The sequence below is a fragment of the Sceloporus occidentalis genome, unplaced genomic scaffold (assembly GCF_023333645.1).
Source record: "Sceloporus occidentalis isolate IW3139 unplaced genomic scaffold, rSceOcc1.0.p SCAF_6, whole genome shotgun sequence".
Lineage (NCBI taxonomy): Eukaryota > Metazoa > Chordata > Lepidosauria > Squamata > Phrynosomatidae > Sceloporus > Sceloporus occidentalis.
The window spans coordinates 43,593,857-43,616,655 of record NW_028316986.1 but is presented as its reverse complement, the minus strand read 5'-3'; the positions used below and the strand labels follow the sequence as shown (position 1 = coordinate 43,616,655).

Here is a 22,799-nt window from a genome sequence, read left to right as displayed (position 1 = left end):
GTTGTGGTCAGATCACTTTCTTGTGAAGCTCGATTTGGTGTAGCAGATCTTCTTTTCAAGGTTGGAGGATCTAGTACGATGGTCCATGTGCAGAGACTCCTAGAATTCAATGGATTCTGGCAGGACTGACAAGTCTGTTAAGGCCTTGGTTTCACTATTGAATGGAGAGATGGAAAGGGCAATCAATACAATCACTTCTAAGCACCCGATCCAGTGTTGTGGAGTACATAGTTCATCTTGCTTTACATAAGATCTATGAGCAGTGAAGTAGGCTGGATAACAGCCAGAATTCAGGTGGTGTAGGTGTCTGAGTGTTTGATATTGGAAATCAGCAAAGACTGTTAGTTGAGTCGACTATGCAGTAGTGAGGCAGTCCAGAAAATCATCTTACACCTCCAGGATTGAATCCTCCACCTTCCATCCAGTAGGATTATTTCGGCCCAAAAAGCTCAGTTAGGCAACCCATGGCAACCTGCTGTGAAAAATTTGCAAGGTACATTGAGGAAAAAGTTGCTCCCATTCACTCTGAACTTTACACAGCCTAGGAAAGTGTGTATCCAGTATACTGTCTAGTCAGTTTTTATGGGATCAGTTTCAGTTAAGCCCTGATGATATAGATAAGACTCTTGAAGCAGTTCAGCCTGCCGCATGGAAGCTAGACCTTGGCTGGTAAAATGTAGCAGGGGTGGATTGGCAAGGTGAGTCCATGGTTGGTAAATATGTCAGAGGAGGGTATCTGCTGCCTTGAAGGAGACGGTGGTTCACCCTCTTCTGAAGAGGGCCTCCATGGACACAGAGGTAATATGGGAACTACAGCCCTAGTTGAACATGTGGTGGATGGGCACCTTCAGGCATTCTTGGAAGAAACAGATTATTTGGCCATAACATGGCACTGAAACATGCTCTGATTGACAGCCTACTCCAGAGGAAAGATAGGGAGAGTGCTACCCTGTTGATCTTCTTGAATCTCTCAGTGTTTTGTTTTGTTTTATTCTTGATCATGGTATCTTACTGGGCTAGCTCTGTGGGACAGAATAGGAGGCACTGTTCTACAGTGGTTCCGCCCTAACTAGAGGAGCTGTTCCAGAGAGGAGCACGGTCTCCCCCCCTCCTCCGGTTCAACCTCATGGAGATTAAGTTGTGCCACAGGGTTACATTTTCCCATCCATGCAATTCAATATTTATACGAAGCTGGTGGGGGATTTGGAGTGGGGTGCCATCTGTACTCAGCTCTATTTCCCCTTGTCATTGAAGTTGGCTGGGGCTGTGCAGGTGTTGGACCAGGGTCTGGATGCTATAATGGGGTGGATGAGGACCAATAAACTAAAGCTGAATCTTGATAAGATGGGGGCTCTATGGATTGGCTGTTCTCAGGTCTGGGAATCGGTTAAACAGCATGTTCTGGATGGGGTTGCACTCTCCCTAAAGGAGCAAGTATGTAGTTTGGGAGTGCTCCTAGATCCATCCCTATCCCTGGAGGCCCAGGTAGACTCTGACTCGGAGTGCTTGGTGTCAGCTTCAATTGGTGCACCATTTGTTGCCTTTCATGGACAGAGATAATCTAGCCACAGTAGTCCATGCACTGGTAACCTCCAGACTAGACTACTGCAATGTGTGCTGTGTACGGCTGCCCTTGAAGAAGACTTTAGAAACTGTAGCTGGTGCAAAATGCAACAGCTTGAATGCTGACTGGATTATCATAGAGACAGCATGTAATGCCAGCTTTGAAAGAATTACACTAGCTACCAATAGGTTTACAGTCAGAATTCAAAATTCTTGTGATGATATTTCAAGCCCAAAACATCTTGGAACCTCAATACTTGACAGAGTGCCTCTCTCCATATGTGCCTACCCGAAGATCTGTTGAAGGGCCCCTCTTCCATGTCCCACCAATGAGGTCAATATACTGTGTTTTGGAATATGGGAGAGGGCCTTCTCAGCCATGGCACCCCAACTGTGGAGTGCTCTCTCTCTGGAGGCTTCACTGGCATCACTATTCTTATTATTTAGGTGCCAAGTTAGAATTTGGCTGTGCATTAAAGCCTTTGGGCCTCCTAGTGTCTGGAGCAGCAGAAAACAAGTTAGCTCCCTCCTTAATATGACATCCCTTCAAGTATTTAAACAGGGCTATCATATCACCTCTTAACCTTTTAGCTTGCTTAACCTGTTTTAATGCTGTTGTAAGCTACTCACAAATCTCTTGATATAGTACACACTTTTTATTAGAATTCAGCATAGTGCATTTGCTTGCACTCTTAAAAGAGACTTGTATGACACATCTTTTGTCAAGCTGCCCTCTGCTATGTTGTCTCCCTGTTCTTCTAAATTCTTTGGCTCACAGCCAGAATGAAGTGCACTGTTCAGCCTTTTTTCTTTTGTCAGTACCACAAAGGGTAAATTCGATGCCAGTATTTGTGGCAACATCCTGGGGTGTATCCAAGGTCAAAAAAAAATATCTTTAAAATTTTTGTTACAACCCTTAGTGTTTTTCTTAGTGATCAATGGCTATATGAAAAGACTAGAATATAGAAAGGTGAATCATAAAATTCATACATTACTCTGTATTCCTACATTGGGTTTAGGTCCTGTATGACCAGCTGTCTTCAGACTTGAGTTCTTATTTTATATTTTCACTAAATTTCACATAATATAATGTGAGAAAATGAGGAATGGACTGACTTTGAGAGCTCTTGAGGTTGAATAACTGTCTGTCAGAGCTGCTTTAGCTGTGGACTTCCTGCATTGACAGGGTTTGAAATACATTACCCTTCAGATAATGACTACAGAAAATCTAATGAACTGGTCTAACAAGTCTTAGTAATCTGTAAACTGAGCTGATCCTTTTCCTTGAAAGAATACACATAATTAAAACCATAACCATCTTCAAATATATCTGTGTCCATCACAGTAGATCTTGGAGTATTATTACAGTCTAGCTTTTGTAGAGCACAGAAGAAGAATTTTGTTCTTGATAGTACCAAATCCTCCAATTATCTGGTTGAAAGTATGGATATGTTGTACTCCTTATGAACAGTTGTTTTGTCAGCTGGGATCCATTTTCTTCCAAAGCTCCCAGGTATCATTACTAGTCTATATACATAGTTTATGTATGTTTTACCTTTTGGGTATGTATATATAAACCAAGTGTTTTGGGGTTTTTTACCTTTGTGTATTGCTCATTTAATACACAAAACAATACTATGGTCTACTTTTCATACACGATTAAAATAAAATATTCTGAAATGTAAGAAGTGTAAGAAAAGTAAGTAAGAAAGAAGTGAATATAGGGGTGATAGATATTTTCATAAGCCTGATTTCTGTTGTTAGACCCCCATTAAATTTGACTGATTTAGTCAGTTGAACTTACATATGTGTTGATTTACCAGGTTACCTTTGATTTAATGGGTCTGCTTCAGTTGGAATTGACAAGGTTTGGCCGATATATTCCAAAATGGTAGAGAAAAAAGTGGTCTGTTCAGGATCAAACAGAAGCCAGCCCAAACAATAAACCATATAGTTTGACATTTAGTCATTCTCGTGCTTCCAAGATGTACATAGTGCTTGCTGGTTTTCATCTGAATGAAATGTTCTTTGAGTTAAAGTCAAAGCATGACTAAATTTGCTTCTAAGGAAACTAAGATAAATGTGCTCAGTATCTCCAGAATGAGTAGGACATATTTTTAATGCATAGCTTGATTATAGTCCTATATGTATTGCCAAGCTCTGTCACTGGAGGCTGAAGTGGATGTGGCAGCCCTGAATGCCTTTGACCACCTTTGGCTAGTCTGTACATAGAGATGAATTCTCTGATATCTTCCAATTTGGTCTGCTACAGCCACAGGCAAGCTTGTTGATAGTTTGGATTGTCAAGGATGATGGGAATTGTAGCTCTTCACCTCTGGCTCTAACTCACCACCTTGTTATGCAGCAGAGCTGACCAGCTTTGGTCAGTGGTTAATGCTTTTCTTCAAAGCAGCAGTGTTTCAGAGAATAGGCTGAAGACCCTGACAAACTCTCCAAGCCTTCTCACTCTTCTTCCTCAGATGTCTCCAAACTTCTCCAGGATTCTGCTGGCTCTTGTATCTTCACTCAAGACACCAGACAACTCAGTAGTCTTATATAAAAGATCTACTTTATTCTACTATATACAAATACTATATGCCCTACAAATCACAATCTCTAACATTCCACAATATCTCCAACTACCCAACAAAAAACATTAGCAAACATTGCAATTATTATAGCCATTGTTAATCACCACCCACTAGTCAGTTTCCACCCAGTGGGTGTGTACCTTCATTTTAATTGGTTCACATAGTTCAACCCACACTTAAGACCAACCCAAGTATTTCATCATTTTACCTTGTACACTTAATGAATCTCAGGTGTTTCCAATTGTACATTCTATAATTCTGTCCTTGACTTTCAAGACTTCTAAATTACATTAGCTTTTTCACCTGTGTAGCTTCTTAATTGCTCTTGCTTAGTCATTGTGACTTTCACATACATATTTTATTTCTATTACTGTATGTCCCATGTTGCATTTTCCTTAACATGGATTACTGTCACTTTTTTTAAAAAAATTACTGCCATTGAGACGATCTGTCAGCCAACTAACACAGAATGTGGCTGTTGGAATGCTAACATATTGCTCACTCACTTCTAAAGGAGCTTATGCTGCTTGCCTGTTTGCCTCTAAGGCCAGTTCATGGTGCTGTTTGTTTGTTTTTTAATTATTATTATTATTTTCAAAGCTTTAAACTGCTTGTGAACAAATACTTGAAGGAATACTTCTCCCTATGCCAGCCTTCTTATGTCCTAACATCTGTAGAGAATGTACTTCTCAGAGCACTTTTTACTTATTACACAACTAGGGGAAACATCTCTTCATTCATCTATCCCCTGCCCTGGATTGTCAACTCTGATTAGCAGCAGCACAGTTTCAGTCAGGATTCTTTCCTCACTGTACCTGGGGATCTCCAGGCCTAGCCTTGCTTGGGTGTATTCCAGGTGCAATAGATTATTTTATTTGTGCACCAGAATAAGAAAAGGGAGAATGAGGGAAAGTGCACTTTTTAGATTACCATGAGTGGGAACAACTTTATGTGTTCGTTATGAAAAGCTAATTCATTTATCTGCTGAAAAAAGAGTAAAAATATTATCAAAGTGAAACCATGTTGGTGTCTGATTTGCCAGTGACCTAAACATAGTCATTCATTCAGTTGTGTGGTGTCAGTTGATCAGCAGTCTGGGATGAGACATGAGATTCTATTCCATAGAATATACCATTTGCATAGATATACAGTACTAATCTGTGCTAGGTAAAAAAAAAAAAACAACTGAACACCTGCATTTCTGCACTCTTGCTCCCATAGGACTTTCTCTCATCTCCTTCTCTTGCAGCACCCTCCCCCATTTCCAAATATGTTCCAGGGCATCCCAGAATTCTAGAGGAGACTACAGAGTAGAATGGAGGAGAATTTGTCCCTCCATCTTCTGATCAAAGCAGTTGGTTTCATTAGCTGGAGGATTTGAGAGCCTTCTAGCATGAAGCTACCTTACTTAGATACTAAAACAACAACAATCACCTCTGATTCTGTTGCCTCCAATCATGGACTAGCTAGAGTGTAATGATATAAATAAAAATGGCTTATGTTGAGTGTATTTGCTACATTATGGAATTGCAAATCCTAAGCAATTAGTTAATGTACATGTGTGTGTCAGTGCTCATCGACTGAGCTCATGTGATGATCCAGGAAGGTCTATGAAGCAAGTAAGCCTTTGAAGTCCCTGAAATATGTCCTTAATGAGCATGGGCCACAATGTATTTGATGGGATATGGGATGATAACTAGACCATCAGTAGCTGTGGGTAATAGTGATTTGTTAATATTATTGTTCAGAATACTTTAATTGTAAAAATCACAAAATTATTCCAATTAAAAAAAAAAAACCAGTGGCCTGTGAACTGTATTCATCCTATAGGATTTTAGTAAATACTATTACTATGTCAGTTTGCAGGAAATTTAATGGAGCTATAAGTGGCATCATGTTTTGTGATATTTTTTGTTGTTTGTTTTTATTTAATTTATATCCTGTCTTTATCCCAATATGGGATTGAAGGTGGCCTATGAAATACACTTGTCTCTTCACATCCACTAAGGGTTAGGGGCACAGGACCCCCGTGAATGTGGAAAAACTGCAAATAATAAAAGCACTATGTTTTTCCCTGAGAAAACATCTTTCTAGGAACCTCTAGGCCCTCCAGTGCAACTCTGTGGTCAACATCTGTCAGACACTGACCACAGAATTACACTGTAGAAGCTACAAAGGCCTAGTGGAATGTTCTCTTTAGGAATCTCTAGGTCCTTCAATGCAACTTTTGCTTAAAGTTGACCATAGAGTCAATCTGGAGGACCTAAGTTTTCCTAAAAATAACATATTATTAAAATCCATAAATAATCAAATCTGGAAAAGTCAAAGCCGCAAATGTGGAGGGGCGAGTGTATATTGTATGAAATACAGCTGTAATACCATGATCATGACTAAATTACTGAACACAAATGTAGAATGAATATCTGAAATCCCCAAAACACTTTCTGTTCATATGACAATAAGTATCTTGTATTACAACATGTATGAATTATGAAAACCTGCCGGTTTATTTTTTTATTTTTTTTCAGTGTGTAAAGTAAAATTTGAAATTATTCAGGTGTCATTTGCAGTAAGATTGTGAAACTGATCTGTGTTGCACATGTGTTGATGTACACAACAGTCTTTCTAAAAACAACGTTTTAACTTTACAGGTTGCAGTGGTGAAATTGAAAAATGCAGATAAAGTATTTGCTATGAAAATATTAAATAAATGGGAGATGCTGAAAAGAGCTGAGGTAAGAGGTCAAGGAATTCAAGATACTGTGAAGATTACTTTGTTCAGTAGCCTTTTTAAAAAAACTTCCTTTGTGGAAATATGTTAAATCAAATGTATTGCTAATTGCAGTCTGTCTTGTGATACTTGAAATAACAACATAAACCAACACTTTAATTTTCATAATTTGCTTCTACTTTTGTATGATCAATGTTACTCAACTTATAAAAACAATTTAAAACCTTTTATTCAAATTGCAATGTCTTTTGAAAACTACTGGTTTTATTAGTTATAGTTTTGTTTTAAAATTTGGGACTGGACTCTGCAACTAGAGAAACTTAAAAAATTGCTTATAATCTGAGTACCACTGAAATTATTGTACACCGTTGTTTGGATCCAACAAAGCCAATATTTATGCAGGACCAGATTTCAAGGCATGAATTCCTTGCTGTCTTGAGAACCATTTTTTCTGAAGGGTGTGTACACACGGCTTCTGTTACTTGTTCTCCACATTAAGCGCCCAATGTTGCATCCTTGGCTCATATTACTGGATTGCGATCATATGTTCAGTACTGAACAGATGGTTGGTGATGTCAGTTTTAGCAATGCTTATCACCTATTTAGGGAAGTTAGGAAAATTGCATTTGCCCCACTCCTTTTAATAGTTTGGTACTTTAACAGCCGACCAGATTACCATCTATTGAGTGGGTCCCCCTGGGTAACTTCTTTTGTGTAGCCAGAAATATACCTATTCCCAGTATTTGTGGACTTACGCCTTGTGTGTGAGATAAGTCCAAAATGTTAATTTTGTTGTATTTCAACTTTCACATTTAGTGTTAATGTTTTCAAAATGCTAATTTTAGATTTGTATTGAAATTTGAAGCAAGAAAATTTATCACTTCAGGGTCTAAAATAATGGACTGAAACAGACGGGCATTTTAAAACGGCTTCCATGTGGCTTGGGGATGTGACGTTTAGATGACGCATGCCCCCAATCCGTGCTGAAGCTGTGCCTGGGCCACAGAAACCCAGCTGTTCCCCCCCCCCCCCGCTCCAGTTTGATCCTGTGGTGGAGGATGCCCTCAGGACTTCGGTGTTTGGTTGCCGTGGTCCTGAAGCGTCTTGGGCAGGGATGGCTTCAAGTCACCCCTTTGTGCTGGTCTGTTTCCCCCAGTGTAGTTTAAATATATGCTTAAGTATTACCAGTATTTGGTATTACCAGTATTTTGGAAAAATATTCTTGGAGAAAATGTGTCCATTCACATTTGCATTCCATTCATTCATGATTTTGTTATCTGAGCATGAAATCGGATGAGGTTTAGAGTCTTCTGATGATTATAGAGAAAAACTTGACACAAATAATTTCTGAAGTTTGGTATTGATTCTTGGCTTTCTGTGGATAAAAGGGAATTCAGGTCTAATGCAGGCTTGCACAACATTCAGCCCAAGGATGGCCCCTGAAGATGTGGAACAAACTTTAAAGTTCCTCTGCTGCTCATCCTTCTGAGGAGAGGGCCATGTGAAGGAGGAGGAAGAAGGGCAAATGTCTGCCCTACAAAGTTCCTCTGCTGCTCAGCTTACTCCCAAGGAGAAGGCCAGGCAGTGAGCACAGGCAAAGACTTGCCTGCAAGCCTCCTCTGCCATCTGGCTTTCTCGTGAAAAAAGATCTGGTGGCCGTGGTGGAGGAAGATGGGCGAACACTCACCCTACAAGGCTCCTTCTCTGCCTGACTGTCTCCTGAGGGCAAGTAGAGGAGGAAGAGGGGCAGATGCTCGCCCCACATGGCCCCTCTGTTTTTCGGCCTTCTCTGGAGGAGACGTCCAAATGGAGGAGGAGGACAGGCATGGCTCCTCCACCACTCGACTTTCTCCTGAGGAGAGGGCAGGGCAGAGGAAAAGGAGGATGGAATTAATATTAATAATATTATAGATAGATAGATAGATAGATAGATAGATAGATAGATAGATAGATATTTAATTAAAATCTATCTGTGACCCGAAGAAGTTTAACCAATTTTAATTTTGGCCCCTTCATACTGCCAAGTTGTGCAGGTCTGGTCTAATGCTTCATTCCAGTAACTCTCCCTTTCTGAGCAGAACAGATGAGCATATGCAGCTGCCTTATGCTGAGTGAGACTAGCTAGTATTGACTTCTCCATGCAGTAGTGGCTAAGGCAGACAGACACATTTCCCAGTTCTTTCAGTCCTTTAATATGAGACGCTTGGGACATGAAATAAGTATTCTACTACTGAGCTATCACTCTTACTGGATTGTAGTATTAATATCACTACCTCAGTAGCCAAGGATTACAGTGGGCTCTTCGGATCTGCAGTGGTTCAGTTCCAGAATCCTCCATGGATGCCAAAAGACACAGCTCACACTTCAGCGTGTCCAAGTTTATATTGTCACCATTTAATAATATGGAGCATGACAATCCTCAGACAAATTCATACATATGAATCCTGTGAATCCAAAGGGCTCACTGTATATACCAAAATAAAAGGATAATATAAATACATTTTTTCTTAAAGCTGAGCAGATGTCAGGGATTCTGGCAAACAGTACCTAAAATACGAGTTGCTTAAGTGCTTGCATAGTTCAGAAACTGTTAATGTTAATACATCATTGATGGTCTAACTTTAAAAAAATAATACGTTCCTTATAATAACTCAAAAATCACTACTGATCTTTTTTAGATGTAATAAATAATTTGCATTCATCTGTTTTTGTTGGTAGTATCACACACATCTATGGATACAGAATAATAAAGAAATATATGCACAATTTTAACTTATGCTAAGACATACCTTCTGTGCTATGACAGATTTTTCAGTTAATCAAAACAGCCATTTGGATACAGTATTTAGTCTCCATCCAAATGTAAGCAGTAGGATGCAAAAATGCAACTGAATTCCCACATGTATACTGAAGAGCATTCCAGAATGCTGTATGAAGAGTATTCTAGAATTCTGCAGCAACACTAAGTGTTGCTGCAGAAAAAATAATGCTTTTCCTCCTAATTAAAAATAGAAGCCTGCAACAACTGGCTGGATCAAGTCTAGCCACTTAAATATTCAACTCATAGGTCAGGATCTAGGGAGTGGATTAGAGCACAAGTTTATTTGGATGTGAGCCACACTGTACTGTACTTATTTGAGCTTAGTCTGTAAGATTTGTGATTATGATTGCATTTGTAGCAAACATGCATAGGGCTGTATTATTCTACTTAACTGTCCTTGATTTTGATTCTCTCCCCTTTGCACCTTTTATGAAGAGAGATGTAAGAATGGACCCACTCACAATTACTTTAATGGTAGTTAATATAACTGATCAGTATAAACCTGCAGTTCAGGGGATGGTTTAGCCATTGAAATCCTTAGGAGTGAATAAGACTCCTTACCATTTTGAGGATTATATCCATATTGACAGAACTTACATAAATACTGATTTACCATGTTCCCAGTGACTTTTGTTGGGATTAACAGTTACATTTTGAGTCAGGTGTTATCGTTAGTTAAAAAGCAAATTAAAACATTGAGAACTTGGTCTAGGAGTAGTGATCACTAGTACAGATTGACATGAGTCATGTCACTGCTCTAGTTGCAGAACAGATAACCTCTTCAGACCTCTTGAAAGATTTTTAAATGAAATTAAATTGCTATTGTGCTCTGAATTTTACCTAAACTACTATTTTTCTACCCTTCAGACAGCTTGTTTTCGAGAAGAGAGGGATGTATTAGTGAATGGAGATAACCAGTGGATTACAACATTGCACTATGCCTTTCAGGATGAAAACTATTTAGTAAGTTTTGCTGTAATGTACTTTGTAAAGTCATTTTCTTAATGTGTTGTGCTGAACAGTTGTTTGCTCCTCTAAAGTTCTTAGACTGTTTTGATCTCTAAAATCCAAATATGTCAAATGTTTAGTGACTTAATTCCAGAGGATAGATACTAGAATTGAAATTTTGTAGGTTTAATAACATTTCAAGTAAGCTTTCTTCTGTACCCTTTGAAAGCAGGTAATAACATTTCTTGCCTAGCACTAATCTTGAGCAGTTGGATTTGAAGGGACTGCTCTGTGCTACTTTCACATATTGCAGGTAGTGAGGGGCCCTGGCAGGACAATGGTGGCAGGAATGGAGCCACATAAAATCCTCTCCTGTGGCAGGACTCTACTACATTGTCTTATTGTCAGTACCTTCTTTCTACTCTGGAAGGCAATCATTCTACAAAAGAAGACATGCTATTACTATATTAGGAGCTGCATGATCAAGCCCAACTCACTTGTATTTTTTGAATATTTGCATCCTTGCCTAATTTATTAAAACTCTTTTCTGTTTGTTCCTAGTACCTGGTTATGGATTATTATGTTGGCGGAGATCTGCTTACCTTGCTTAGTAAGTTTGAAGACCGATTACCTGAAGAAATGGCTCGTTTTTATTTAGCTGAAATGGTGGTAGCAATAGATTCTGTACATCAGCTACACTATGTGCACAGGTAGGTATAACTGTAGAATATAATTTAGTGTGAACCAGTCTTTACTGTTTTAGTCTAAGCATTGTTCTTGTTTCATATTCCATTTCCAGGAAATTTTTAGAGAAACTACCACAATAACGACACTTAAAGAATAAAATTAAAACATGCAGCATATGGGGATGTTCTTGATAATGTCTAGTAGATTTATGGAGACAGTCGGAATAGAAGGCATGATTTTCAAATTTGCAGATGACACCAAATTAGGAGAAGTAGCTAATACTCCAGAGGATAGGATCAAAATTCAAGAAGACTTGAAAAGATTAGAAAGCTGGGCCAAAGCTAACAAAATGAAGTTCAACAGGGAGAAATGTTAGGTACTGCACTTAGAATCATAGAACCGTAGAGTTGGAAGAGACCCCAAGGGCCATCCAGTCCAAGCCCCTGCCATGCAGGAATCACAATCAAAGCATCCCCGACAGATGGCCATCCAGCCTCTGTTTGAAGACCTCTAAGGAAGGAGACTCCACTACACTCCGAGGGAGTTTGTTCCACTGTCGAACAGCCCTTACTGTCAGGAAGTTTCTCCTAATGTTGAGGTGGAATCTCTTTTCCTGGAGCTTGCATCCATTGCTCCGGGTCCTAGTCTCTGGAGCAGCAGAAAACAAGCTTGCTCCCTCATCAATATGACATCCCTTCAAATATTTAAACAGGGCTATCATATCACCTCTTAACCTATCTTCTCCAGATTAAACATCCCCAGCTCCCTAAGTTGTTCCTCATAGGGCATGGTTTCCAGACCTTTCACCAATTTAGTTGCCCTCCTTTGGACACACTCCAGTTTCTCAATGTCCTTTTTTAATTGTGGTGCCCAGAACTGGACACAGTATTCCAGGTGGGGCCTGACCAAGGCAGAATAGAGTGGCACTATTACTTCCCTTGATCTAGACACTATACTTCTATTGATGCAGCCTAAAAGTGCATTGGCCTTGTTAGCTGCCGCATTGCACTGTTGACTCATGTTCAACTTATGGTCTACTTGGACTCCTAGATCCCATTCACACTTGGGGGGGGGGGATGAAATGCATAGATATAGGATGGGGATCACCTGGCTTAACAAGACTACATGTGAAAGAGATCTAGGAGTCCTAGTAGACCACAAGTTGAACATGAGTCAACAGTCTCTTCCAACTCTACAATTCTATGATTCTGTAATCTCTAGTGTGATGCAGCAGCTAAGGCCAATGTAATTCTAGCCTGCATCAGTAGGAGTATAGTGTCTAGATCGAGGAATGTAACCCAGTACCACTCTATTCTGCTTTGGTCAGGCAGAACTGGAATACTGTGTCTAGTTCTGGGCATCACAATTTAAAAAGGATGTTGACAATTGGAACATGTGCAAAGGAGGCCCACCAAAATGGTGAAGGGCCTGGAAACCAAGACTTAAGGAGCTGGGTATGTTTAGCCTGAAAAAGAGACGGTTAAGGGGTGATATGATAGCCCTGTTGAAGTGTTTGAAGGTGTGTGTCACACTGAGGATGGAGCAAGCTTGTTTTCTGCTGCTCCAGAGACTGGAACAGAACAGTGGATGCAAGATACAAGAAAAGAGATTCCACTTCAACATTAAGAGGAACTTCCTGATAGTAAGAATTGTTCAACAGTGGAACACACTCCCTCAGAGTGTTGTGGAGTCTCCTTCCTTGGAGGTCTTTAAACGGAGGCTGGATGGCCATCTGTCAGGGATGCTTTGATTGTGATTTCCTTCATGGCAGGGGGTTGGACTGGATGGCCCTTGTGGTTTCTTCCAGTTCTATGATTCTATGAAAAACTAGCTTTCCAACACTTATCTTTCATCAGGCTGAGCCTTCACAAAATCAGCCTTGGAGAGGCTTTATTGAGAGAATGCTTAATATCAAGGATGTTCCTGTGTTTTCTACTGTTCAACTCCATTGCCTTCATAAATAGTGAATTTCTATGAATTCACGAATTTACTGTAGTAAAATGTTAGTGCAAGACATTTGAATACCACCACTTGAATCAACAGGCTATTGAAATTGATAAAATATAAATATATTTATTTGATTAAAATTTTTGAACAAGAAAACTTTCTTGTTCAATTTCTGTGAAAGTAGCACCACACCAAACTAGACATTTAATATTATAAGTTTTATTTTGAAGCAGTCGTAGTTATTGTTACATTTCTTCATGGGGGGGTGGGGGGGGGATGTCCGGAACTTCTTCTTATTCTTTTATATTTGTTGTTTTTATGTACAGCGCTGTGCAGATCTACAGCACTATATAAATAAATAAATAAATAAAAACAGCAACTTATCCCGTGTAAGGCAAGAGCGTACTGTACTGTCTAAAACATATGGAATAACCCATACAATTTTGTTTGCACTTAATAAAATGTGTTATCAGAGATGTAACTTGTATTTAGCTTACATGTATCACAGAAGCAGGGGTTAGATTCAAAGTGAGGGTTTGAATTTGATTTTTGTGTATATCAAAGAGATAAAGTGTTGCTTGGTTTTTGTCCAGAAAATTAGTCGATAAGTTTACAGAAAATTTCAAAGTTCATAATCATTAGCCACTTGGTCTTCTTACTGCAGAAACTATTTTGAATAGGAAATATAATGCTGTACCTTCTTTGAGATCAGGGATTGCTTTTTCGTATAAATGACTTAATTATTCTGCCCATTTAGTTTTAATTTAGAATACCATCTTCCATTATAATGACTAAATAAAGTCTAGAGATGAGCAGGGAGATTTCAAAAGATCATTAGCATTTGTTTACTTTTGCTGCTTTGAAACTCACCAATTGATAACGTTCAGCCTATAGATTAAATTTCTTCCACCATGTCTTCCCATATTGCTTGCTCGAATCTCAAGCAAGCCCCTTCTACAAATTATTCCCCTGTCCCATGTTAATAAGAATTTTAAATTTGGGAATGTCTTGTCATGGAATATGCAGAGATTATATCTTAAATGCACCTGAATCCATCTGATCTTGGAAACTAAGCAGGGTCAGCCTTGGTTAATATTTGGATGGAGGACAAATACCAGATGCTTACATTTCAGAGGAAGGAACTGGCAAAACCACTTCTGAGTATACCTCACCTAAAAATATCCTGTGAAATTAATGGGGTCATGATACATTGACTGTTGACTTGAAAGCATGTACACACATACGTAATATACCCAAATATGAAAACGAATGGAACACAACATAGCCTACATTGTATATCCTGCCCTTTATCCCAATGGAGAGGGAAGGACCATCCTTTGGATGGGTTGTTCATTCACTCCAGTAGGCAGGAAAGATAGACCTTTCCAGTATCCTCTCCTTGAATTCCTTGTTCCTCTTCTCTTTTCTATTCTTCTACCTTAAAACTCCACAAAATTCTATCTATTATTCCTTTTCTCTTGCTGCTATCTCTATTCCCCTACTGTACCCATATCCATTTACAGTTAAGCAAGGGATGGGCATCACAAACTTGCCCAGACTTGCCCAAACCAGAGACGTTCCCTGGCTTGCCTGGCAGTTCTCTTCCCTTTTCTGTCTCTCCTTCCTCCATGACAGAGAAACTGAAGAATGCATTGGGTTCCACCATGGCCTTGGAGGAAATGTGGGAACAGTCTGGTGAGGAAATATTCCCCCTGTTGTGCTGCTCACACCCAGCCTAAAATGGGCTAAGAGAGGAAGTAAGGGGTCAGGACAAGGAGCTTGCCCAGAATTGCAGGGAGGGATCTTCCACCCAGATTCATTGCTTGAATGCAACCTATAGTTCCCCAGGAGACTGCTGGTTTCATTGTTGCAAAAGCCACTGCAGTGGTGACATTAAGGGTAGAGAAAGCAAAGAGCAGGTAGCTGAATGGTCCTTTCTCCCTTCCCCAGGTCCTTCCACAATGGCTTCTCCAGAGCACAAAGCAGAGCACCCCCAGGCTCAAGGGACCCCAGATCCATGGTCACAGCTTTGAAGGCTGAGGCAAGCAAGCAGGCAGGCTGCCATTTTCCCACACTGCCACATTAGAAGAGATGAAGGTATCATCCTTTGGCTCCAGCGAGTGCCATTTTGAAGGCCTGGAAAGTCATAGGTCTGTGTGCCATATGGCCTACTTGGTCAGGCTGTAGGCCTCAGCCTTCGAAGCTGAGACCATGGATCCGACTACTACTGAAATAACTCAAGAAGGCCCTCCAAGCAGCTCACTCTAGTAGCATGCCTATGCCGAGCATTTCTTTGTGGTGACTATGAGGGGAACTCCTGCTCTGCAGAAGTCTCCTCAGACAAAGAGGAGGAGGCCCACCTTTGTTTCTCTTTTCCAGCCAGACATTTTTGCTGTGTTATTAAGGAAAACCATTGAGAGTATTAGACCTCGGCCTCTTTGTCAAGAAGGCACACAACGACAAATCTTAATCTCTTTCTCTCTCTTATTAACAAAGTCTGATTAAACTTGGTTGGACAATTCAAGGTGAATACATCCATTGTTCATTGCAGTCAACAATGTAGAATGTACTGATAGGCATATTTTTTAACAAATGAGTTGTTAGTGTTTGTGAGAAGAAGGTGAAATTCTAAAGTTTCATCCATACTGCAGAAATAATCCAGGTTGACACCATGTTAACTGCTATGGCTAAATGCTGTGGAATTCTGGGATTTATAGTTTAGTGAGACATTTAACAAAGGGATATCTGATGCCACAACAAACTACAATTCCTAGAATTCCATAGCATTGATCCATGGCAGGTAAAGTGGTGTCAACTCAATTAAGGAGGATGCGGGCCTGGACCTGCAGGACCTGAGCAGAGAGGTTTAGGATAGAAGGAAAAGTGTCACATCCACAAGTTTGCCATGAGTCAAAGTCGGCTTGGGGACAGATAACAAACAACAAGACAAGCCCTCAGTCTTCCCTTCTGCTGTACAAATGCAGTGCAGGCAGTGTTTTTAAAGAACAAATAAAACATGGCTAGAAACAGTAAGGATTGCAGAGAAGTCCACAGGGTAGGTGCTTGGCTTGGCAGGAACTAAAACGGAAAGGAGAGCAAATGCAGACCTTCAGTTTGTATGTTCATTGTCAAGGTTACTGCAACAGCTATGACTGAAAATATCTGAGACACTTCCCCTCTTGAGCCATTTCTTTTTATTGCTGCACTGCCAGTGCAGAACATTCTGTAATATTTTCCATCTTCAAATGGTTAAGCTCTCCAGAGTTAGATTAGCTGTTAGTTAAATTAGATGTTTGCAGGCATGCTTCTTGTCTTGCTCATACTGCTTTCATAACAGATTCCCATGTCTTTCATGGTATTATTTGTAGCTTTGCCAATGTAACTGACATGCCTGTTTCATAAATCTCCCCTTTATATCCAGAATGGCAGTTTTTATCACTTGTATTACAGTAACATAAACCATACTTTCAAAGCATAGGTTTCCTGAAAAATTTAAAAACTTCAAAAGTAGTTCACTTGACCTGTCATTGAAATGTGACCTTTTATTTTATTTGCAGCTGCAACAGTAGAAATAGAAGCAAAACACATATATTTGCCAGCAGTATTCTTTTCGGGGGGGGGGGGGGGGGGACTGGGAGCTGTCCTATTTCAAGGGAGCATTTTAGATACATATCATATGGAATTTTTGCAAAGAATTTTCCATTAGATAGTTGTGCCAGCTACTGCCAAAAGTAATTGATATTCTCAAGTAGCTGCATTGGTACATGTGGTTATGGAGCTTTACTTTCAGCATGTTTTTTATTGCTCCAGAATGTTTGTTTATTTAAAATATATTTGGATGACCATTAAATCTTTTCAAATGGGGATTACAAAAAGAACTATAAATAAAACAAGCTGCATAAAGATATTTAATATTTTTTATCAGTCTGATAAATGTATCATAAGAGAACCATCAAAAACTAATTAGTCTCTAAGGCTTTTAGATCTGTAATGATGATACCCAGCTGATAATGCATTACACAAATACCATGATCAGACATCATTAGTAGCATAGAAGCTTGCTTGCATGCAACTCTGTTGCACAAAGGCTACCTCATACCATTTATTTATTTCACTTCTATTCCACCTTTCTCTCAAAAAGGGACCCAAGGTGGCCCACAAGACAAAAACATTATTAAAATGTTTGGGTGTGGCTGGTAGGGCCAAGAATATGTTTGCATGTCCCCAATATCTATGTAATGTCCCCTCACATGAGTAAGCAATTGTAGTGCATTTTGTTAAATTAAATATATTTGTGTGCCAAACCCACAAATATTCAGACGTGCTATTGAAAATATACCCTTTAACTATAGTGAGTTCATTACCTTTATTCTTGTATATCACTGGTGAAATTACTAATTGGTTTTTAATTCGTAGAAAGATCTGAAAAGTGCTAACGTAAAAGAATAATCATAATTCAGCAATGGTATTGTATAGGAAAATTAAAGTAAATAAAAATGAAATTAAAGTTTAAGTTATGGTTTAATCAGAATTTAGGAAAGCATACCAAAGCTAACATGGTAGAGCCACATTATCTGCCACCAGAAAATTGGGCAGTTTAAAAAAATAATAAAGATCAGCTTCTACATATCACAGGTGTGCAAACTGTGACCTTATAAATGTTGGACTGCTGCTCTTAGTACCCATTATCATTTGTTATGCTGGCTATCACCTAGGACTGATAGGAGTTGCAATCTAACAACTTTTGGAGGGGTGTAGTTTGCCTGCTACATATATTTGACACTTAGAATGCTTTATTCTGAAATAGTCGGATAAGACATTTGTTTCTACACTGAGTCATTAGAAAACATAGCTAGCCAGATTATCAGAGGGCATTATTACTTGTGTGCTTACCATATATACTCGTGTACAAGTCGACCTCATGTATAAGTCAAGGGAATTTTGATATGACCCATGGATAAGTCGAGGGTAAAACTTAGGGAGCCATAAGGAAGGATAGAAAGGGGGAAATACCACTTCCATCCCTCCTTCTCCTTTTCTGGACCTCTCCCAACAGATTCCCAGGTATTGGAGGAGAGGTTTTAACATGGGATTGAGAAAGCAAGCAAGTGGGTTTAAATTTAGAGTTTTTTTTCCATAGGAAGCAAGGTCTTGCAAAAGTGACCAAAGACAGAAGCAAGTGGATTTAAATGGAGAAGTTTTTCCTTAGGAAGCCTGGGCTTGCAAAGTGGACCAGAGAAAGAAGCAAGTGTGTTTAAATGAGGAGTTTTTTCCATAAAAAGGCAGGTCTTGCAAAACTGAACAGAGAAAGAAGCAAGTGAGTTTAAATGGGGAGTTTTTCTGATAGGAAGCAAAGGCTTGCAAAATAGACTGGAGGGGGAAGGAATTGGTGTTCAATGGCGATTGGAGCATCAGGCTTGCTTGCTTTAGGACCTTTCTAAGCACTACTGATGTACTGACCCTTATATAAGTCTACCCAAATTTATAGGTCAATTTTGGGGCATAAATTTCTTGACATCATTGAGTATATAATAAATAATAATAAAAACTCTCTCTTTCTCTCTCTCTCTCTCTGTATATATATATATATACACACACATACCGCTTTTCCAGCAGATCAAAGCGGTGTACAGAATCAGTCGATATACACATATAACATCAATTACAATCTCAGATACGCTCCAATAAAAATAAAACCTATAGAAATAACGTACAAAAACAATCTTAAAATATCTCAGTTGCAGGTTAAACGTCTTGAAGTAAGTTTTTGTTAGGGAATATCTTTCTCTATAATGAGTCAGGAGGGTATGCTAGCCCGAAGAGATGAGTTTTCAGTGCCTTTTTAAAGACGGTCAAGGTAGGACTTAATCGGGTCTCTTCAGGGAGTTTATTCCAATACATCGGTGCTATCGACAAAGCTGCTCCTGTTCAGTCGGAAGGTAGATCAGGGAATAGGGATCCAGCCTGTGTTACATAGAGTTACACTCTCCCTGAAGTTGCAGCTTTACAGTTTGGGGGTACTCCTGGTTTCAGCTCTGAACCTGGAGGCCCAGGTCTCTGCAATGACCAGGAGGGCTTTTGCACATTTAAAACTTGTGTGCCAACTGCACCCATTCCTTTAAACACTGGATCTGGCCTTGGTGGTACATGCCTTGGTTACATCCCATTTGGACTATTGTAATGCTCTCTACTTGGGGCTGCCTTTGAAGAGTGTTCGGAAACGTCAGCTGGTTTAAAGAGCTGCAGCCATGCTGTTAACTGGGGTAGGTTACTGGCTGCCAGTTTGTTTCTGGGCACAGTTCAAAGTGCTGGTTATGACCTACAAAGCCCTATATGGCTCCAGGCTGTTTGGCAGACCGTATCTCCCTCTGTGATCTAGCCCATGCCCGCAGGAGAGGCCTTTCTCTCAGTCCCACCCCCATCACAAGCACAGTTAGTGGGAACATGAGAGAGGACCTTCTCGGTGGCTGCCCCAGACAAAGAATGACCCTTTTTTGTCGGTGTGTCAGAAGGTTAAAACCTCATGTAGACAGGCTTTTAAAACAGAATGTTTTTAAAGGACCGGCTTGGGGTGTTGTATCGTTTTAAGTATTTCAAACAATTTTAACTTTTTAAGTGTATTTTATTCTTCTAATAAGCAATCTGTTTTAATATTGTAACAACTTAATTTTCTTTTAATGTAACACTTTTCTATGCTTTTAATTGTATTGTTCTTTTAATGTTATGAGCCACTCTGGGTCCCAGTTCTGGGGAGAGTTGTTGTTATTGTTGTTGTTATCCTTGCGGCAGGAAACTGTCCTCTGATTTGAAAAAATAAATGAAATTTACCTGAATGATATTATATAAATAAATAAAGTTGCAACACCAAATGAGCATAGTCACAAAAGAGAGCTCTAGACTACTTTGATGTTTCTACTGAGCCCCTTTTCCCTGCCTCCATTTCAGTATTTAAAACGTGCACATCAGATGTTTCTTTTCAGTTCTGCTTGTATCTCTCTCTATTCAAATTACTAAGGAGAGTATTCTAGAGGGGATCCGGCAGAGCTCATTCATTACTCTTGAGAAGGTGCTTCTAAAAATCTGTCACGGTTCTCATAATTGTTCCATCTTGTTACTTTGGAGTTATAATTATAGGAAAGCTAAACTTAAGTAACTCCTGAATGCCTTGATTAACGAGTAAACAGAATTATGGCACGTTAAGCCTTGCTGAGTTTCTGGGTTGCTAAAAATGGCATCTGTGTTTTGTCTGGAAATCAAATGTATTCAGATTTTTCAAAATAAAAATGAAGAGTTTTAGTAAAATAAAATGTTGAGCTGGGTAGCTCTCTATGTGGAGAAATCAAATTCTTGTTGCTGTACCTTAAATGAAAGCTATTTAATACTGCTATAAAAACTGTACGTAATGAAGTTTTAGTGTGCAGTTGACATTCCTGTGTCAGAGTTAACATTACTTTTCTTTAAATGTCAAGCTTATGTTTCCCTCTCTCTCTGAAATTTCTCTACTAAAGTATCATCTTTAAATGATTATTCAACTTGGACATAAGAATCCTTTACATAATGAACTTTATCTTTGTACTATGGCTTTGATGATTGGATTACTGTTTTTAATTTGCTGAATCAGTAATGTGTTATCTTCTAAGAATGTCTGGTTTTCCTCGCTCATGAAGTTGTGTGTCAGATTTGGAGCAAATGGAAATATAGAAATGTGAGAAACATCTTCTGTGTGTTTTGAGTTGGTTTGGCACAAATGTGAACCAAATGCATTTTGGTATGAAAGTGGGACATAATTATCAGTCTGTAGTTAAATCACATAATTGTGTCTGCATTGCAACAGGCAGTGTCAAAAACATTTGAAAAGGCAAATTATTTTGACAGTCAAAGTAACAGGTTCTACCCAAAAAGAACAACTTTTTGCTTTCTAGATGTTGCTATAGGCCTTAGAAAACAGCAAACAGTTATTGTGCCTCAGACTTCATGTTGTCCATCCCTTCATGTTGTCCATCATTCTGTTAGGACTTTGTGACACTTGACAAATAATTCTGCCTAGCATCTTGCAAACCATGAGTAGAGTTAATTTACCAGTCTACACTACCATTTCATGAATCTTTATTGGGTTGGAGCTTAAAAATATGTCAGGTTCAGAGAAGTACTGTTGAATTACAACAAGGGTGGGGATTTTCACCAAGGAAAAAAAATCAGTTTTTAAAAAAGCATTTGGGGGGCCACATTCCAGTAATGAGCATATCGTTTACAATTCTTACTACTAGTAGGTAAGCATTAAGGAAAGTCATTTCAGATTTTTAGAATGGAAAAAATCCATACAAAGTCCCGGAGACCACCAGGTGATAATGGCATGGGGAAGAGGGTGTTGCTATCTGATAAATCCAAGCAGGATGCCTTGGGACTCCAGCAGATTCAAATTTGATCCCTGGTCTTAGGTTTCCTAATGCTAATTTATAAGGCCCTAACTAGCTTTGGACCAGATTATTTAAGACTTTGATTGTCTATGATTTCAGATGACTTTCTTTCATGTAGACTGACTAAGTTCCTCCATTGTGGTGGAGAGCTGCTTATTGTACATGGCTAGTGAAATTCATTTTGCTGTGGTGTGGAGAGGGGGAATTTTTGTTTTTGGTCCCCACTCTGTGGAATGATCCCCTCGGTGGGACTAACCGGGTTTTTGAGACAAAGTTTCCACCACCAGTTGAGCCATTATTTGCTTGCCCAGACTTTTTTCCACTCATCAGCCTCATCAGTTATCCTTAGCAGTTTTAGTGAATTTAATGAAATATGCTTTATGACTGTTGTATTGTTTTATTCGTTCATTTTATTGTATTTTGCGGGTTTTAATATTGCAATAGCATAACTTGCTTTGGAATGTTTGGAATGATAAACAGTATTTAAAAAATATTCAAACAGACCCAAAAGGAAAGTTTATATAATTGCCATTCTTTTTGCTTGCATTTTCTTATTTTATCTGTTGTTCACTGTCATCCCACTCAGTGTCTCAGTTTTTGTTGCAAATATTTTGGACACTGCAGAACTATAAAACTATTTTTTCTTCTTGCTCTTCATTAGCTCCTCCTTCATTATTAAATAACTCTTATGAAATGTTTTTTTTTTCTCATGAGAAGGATCAGCTTTCTTTTTTGAGTTAGTGATGAATTTTCCATTACTTTGTGTGACTTAAGTTCGATTGGATTGGAAATACTTCAAGGTACAAGGTCTTATACCACTTCGGTCTCGCCAAAACACACAATTTGGGTTTCTTCCACAATAGAACACCATCTCATAGTTTTATTTAAAACTGTCTGACTTCTAACTGCTAGAACGTTTGCCTCTTTGGATAATGAAGAAATGGAAACTCCCTAAAATTAATGGGCACATTTTTTGTAATATAGTCTTCAGAACATTTCCTGTAGTACTGGGCCTTTATGGCTTATACTGTCACACCCTCTCCACTTCACATATACCAAAGCACACAGCCATTCATAGGAACTCTCACAGTGTT

General features: G+C 39.1%; 1 protein-coding gene across 12 annotated transcripts in view; it reads left to right on the top strand.

Moving 5' to 3' along the window:
* LOC149310679 (serine/threonine-protein kinase MRCK alpha) overlaps positions 1-22,799 on the top strand; it is a 283,756-nt gene that overhangs the window by 67,935 nt on the left and 193,022 nt on the right. For all 12 annotated transcript variants that reach the window (XR_016281698.1, XM_089529524.1, XM_089529522.1 and 9 more), the window contains exons 3-5: positions 6,806-6,889; positions 10,574-10,669; positions 11,216-11,364. Coding sequence is in view for 11 of the 12 variants with exons in the window: in XM_089529524.1 (XP_089385650.1) it covers positions 6,806-6,889; positions 10,574-10,669; positions 11,216-11,364 (329 nt within the window). In the remaining variant the exon portion in view is untranslated. The remainder of the gene's footprint in view (positions 1-6,805; positions 6,890-10,573; positions 10,670-11,215; positions 11,365-22,799) is intronic.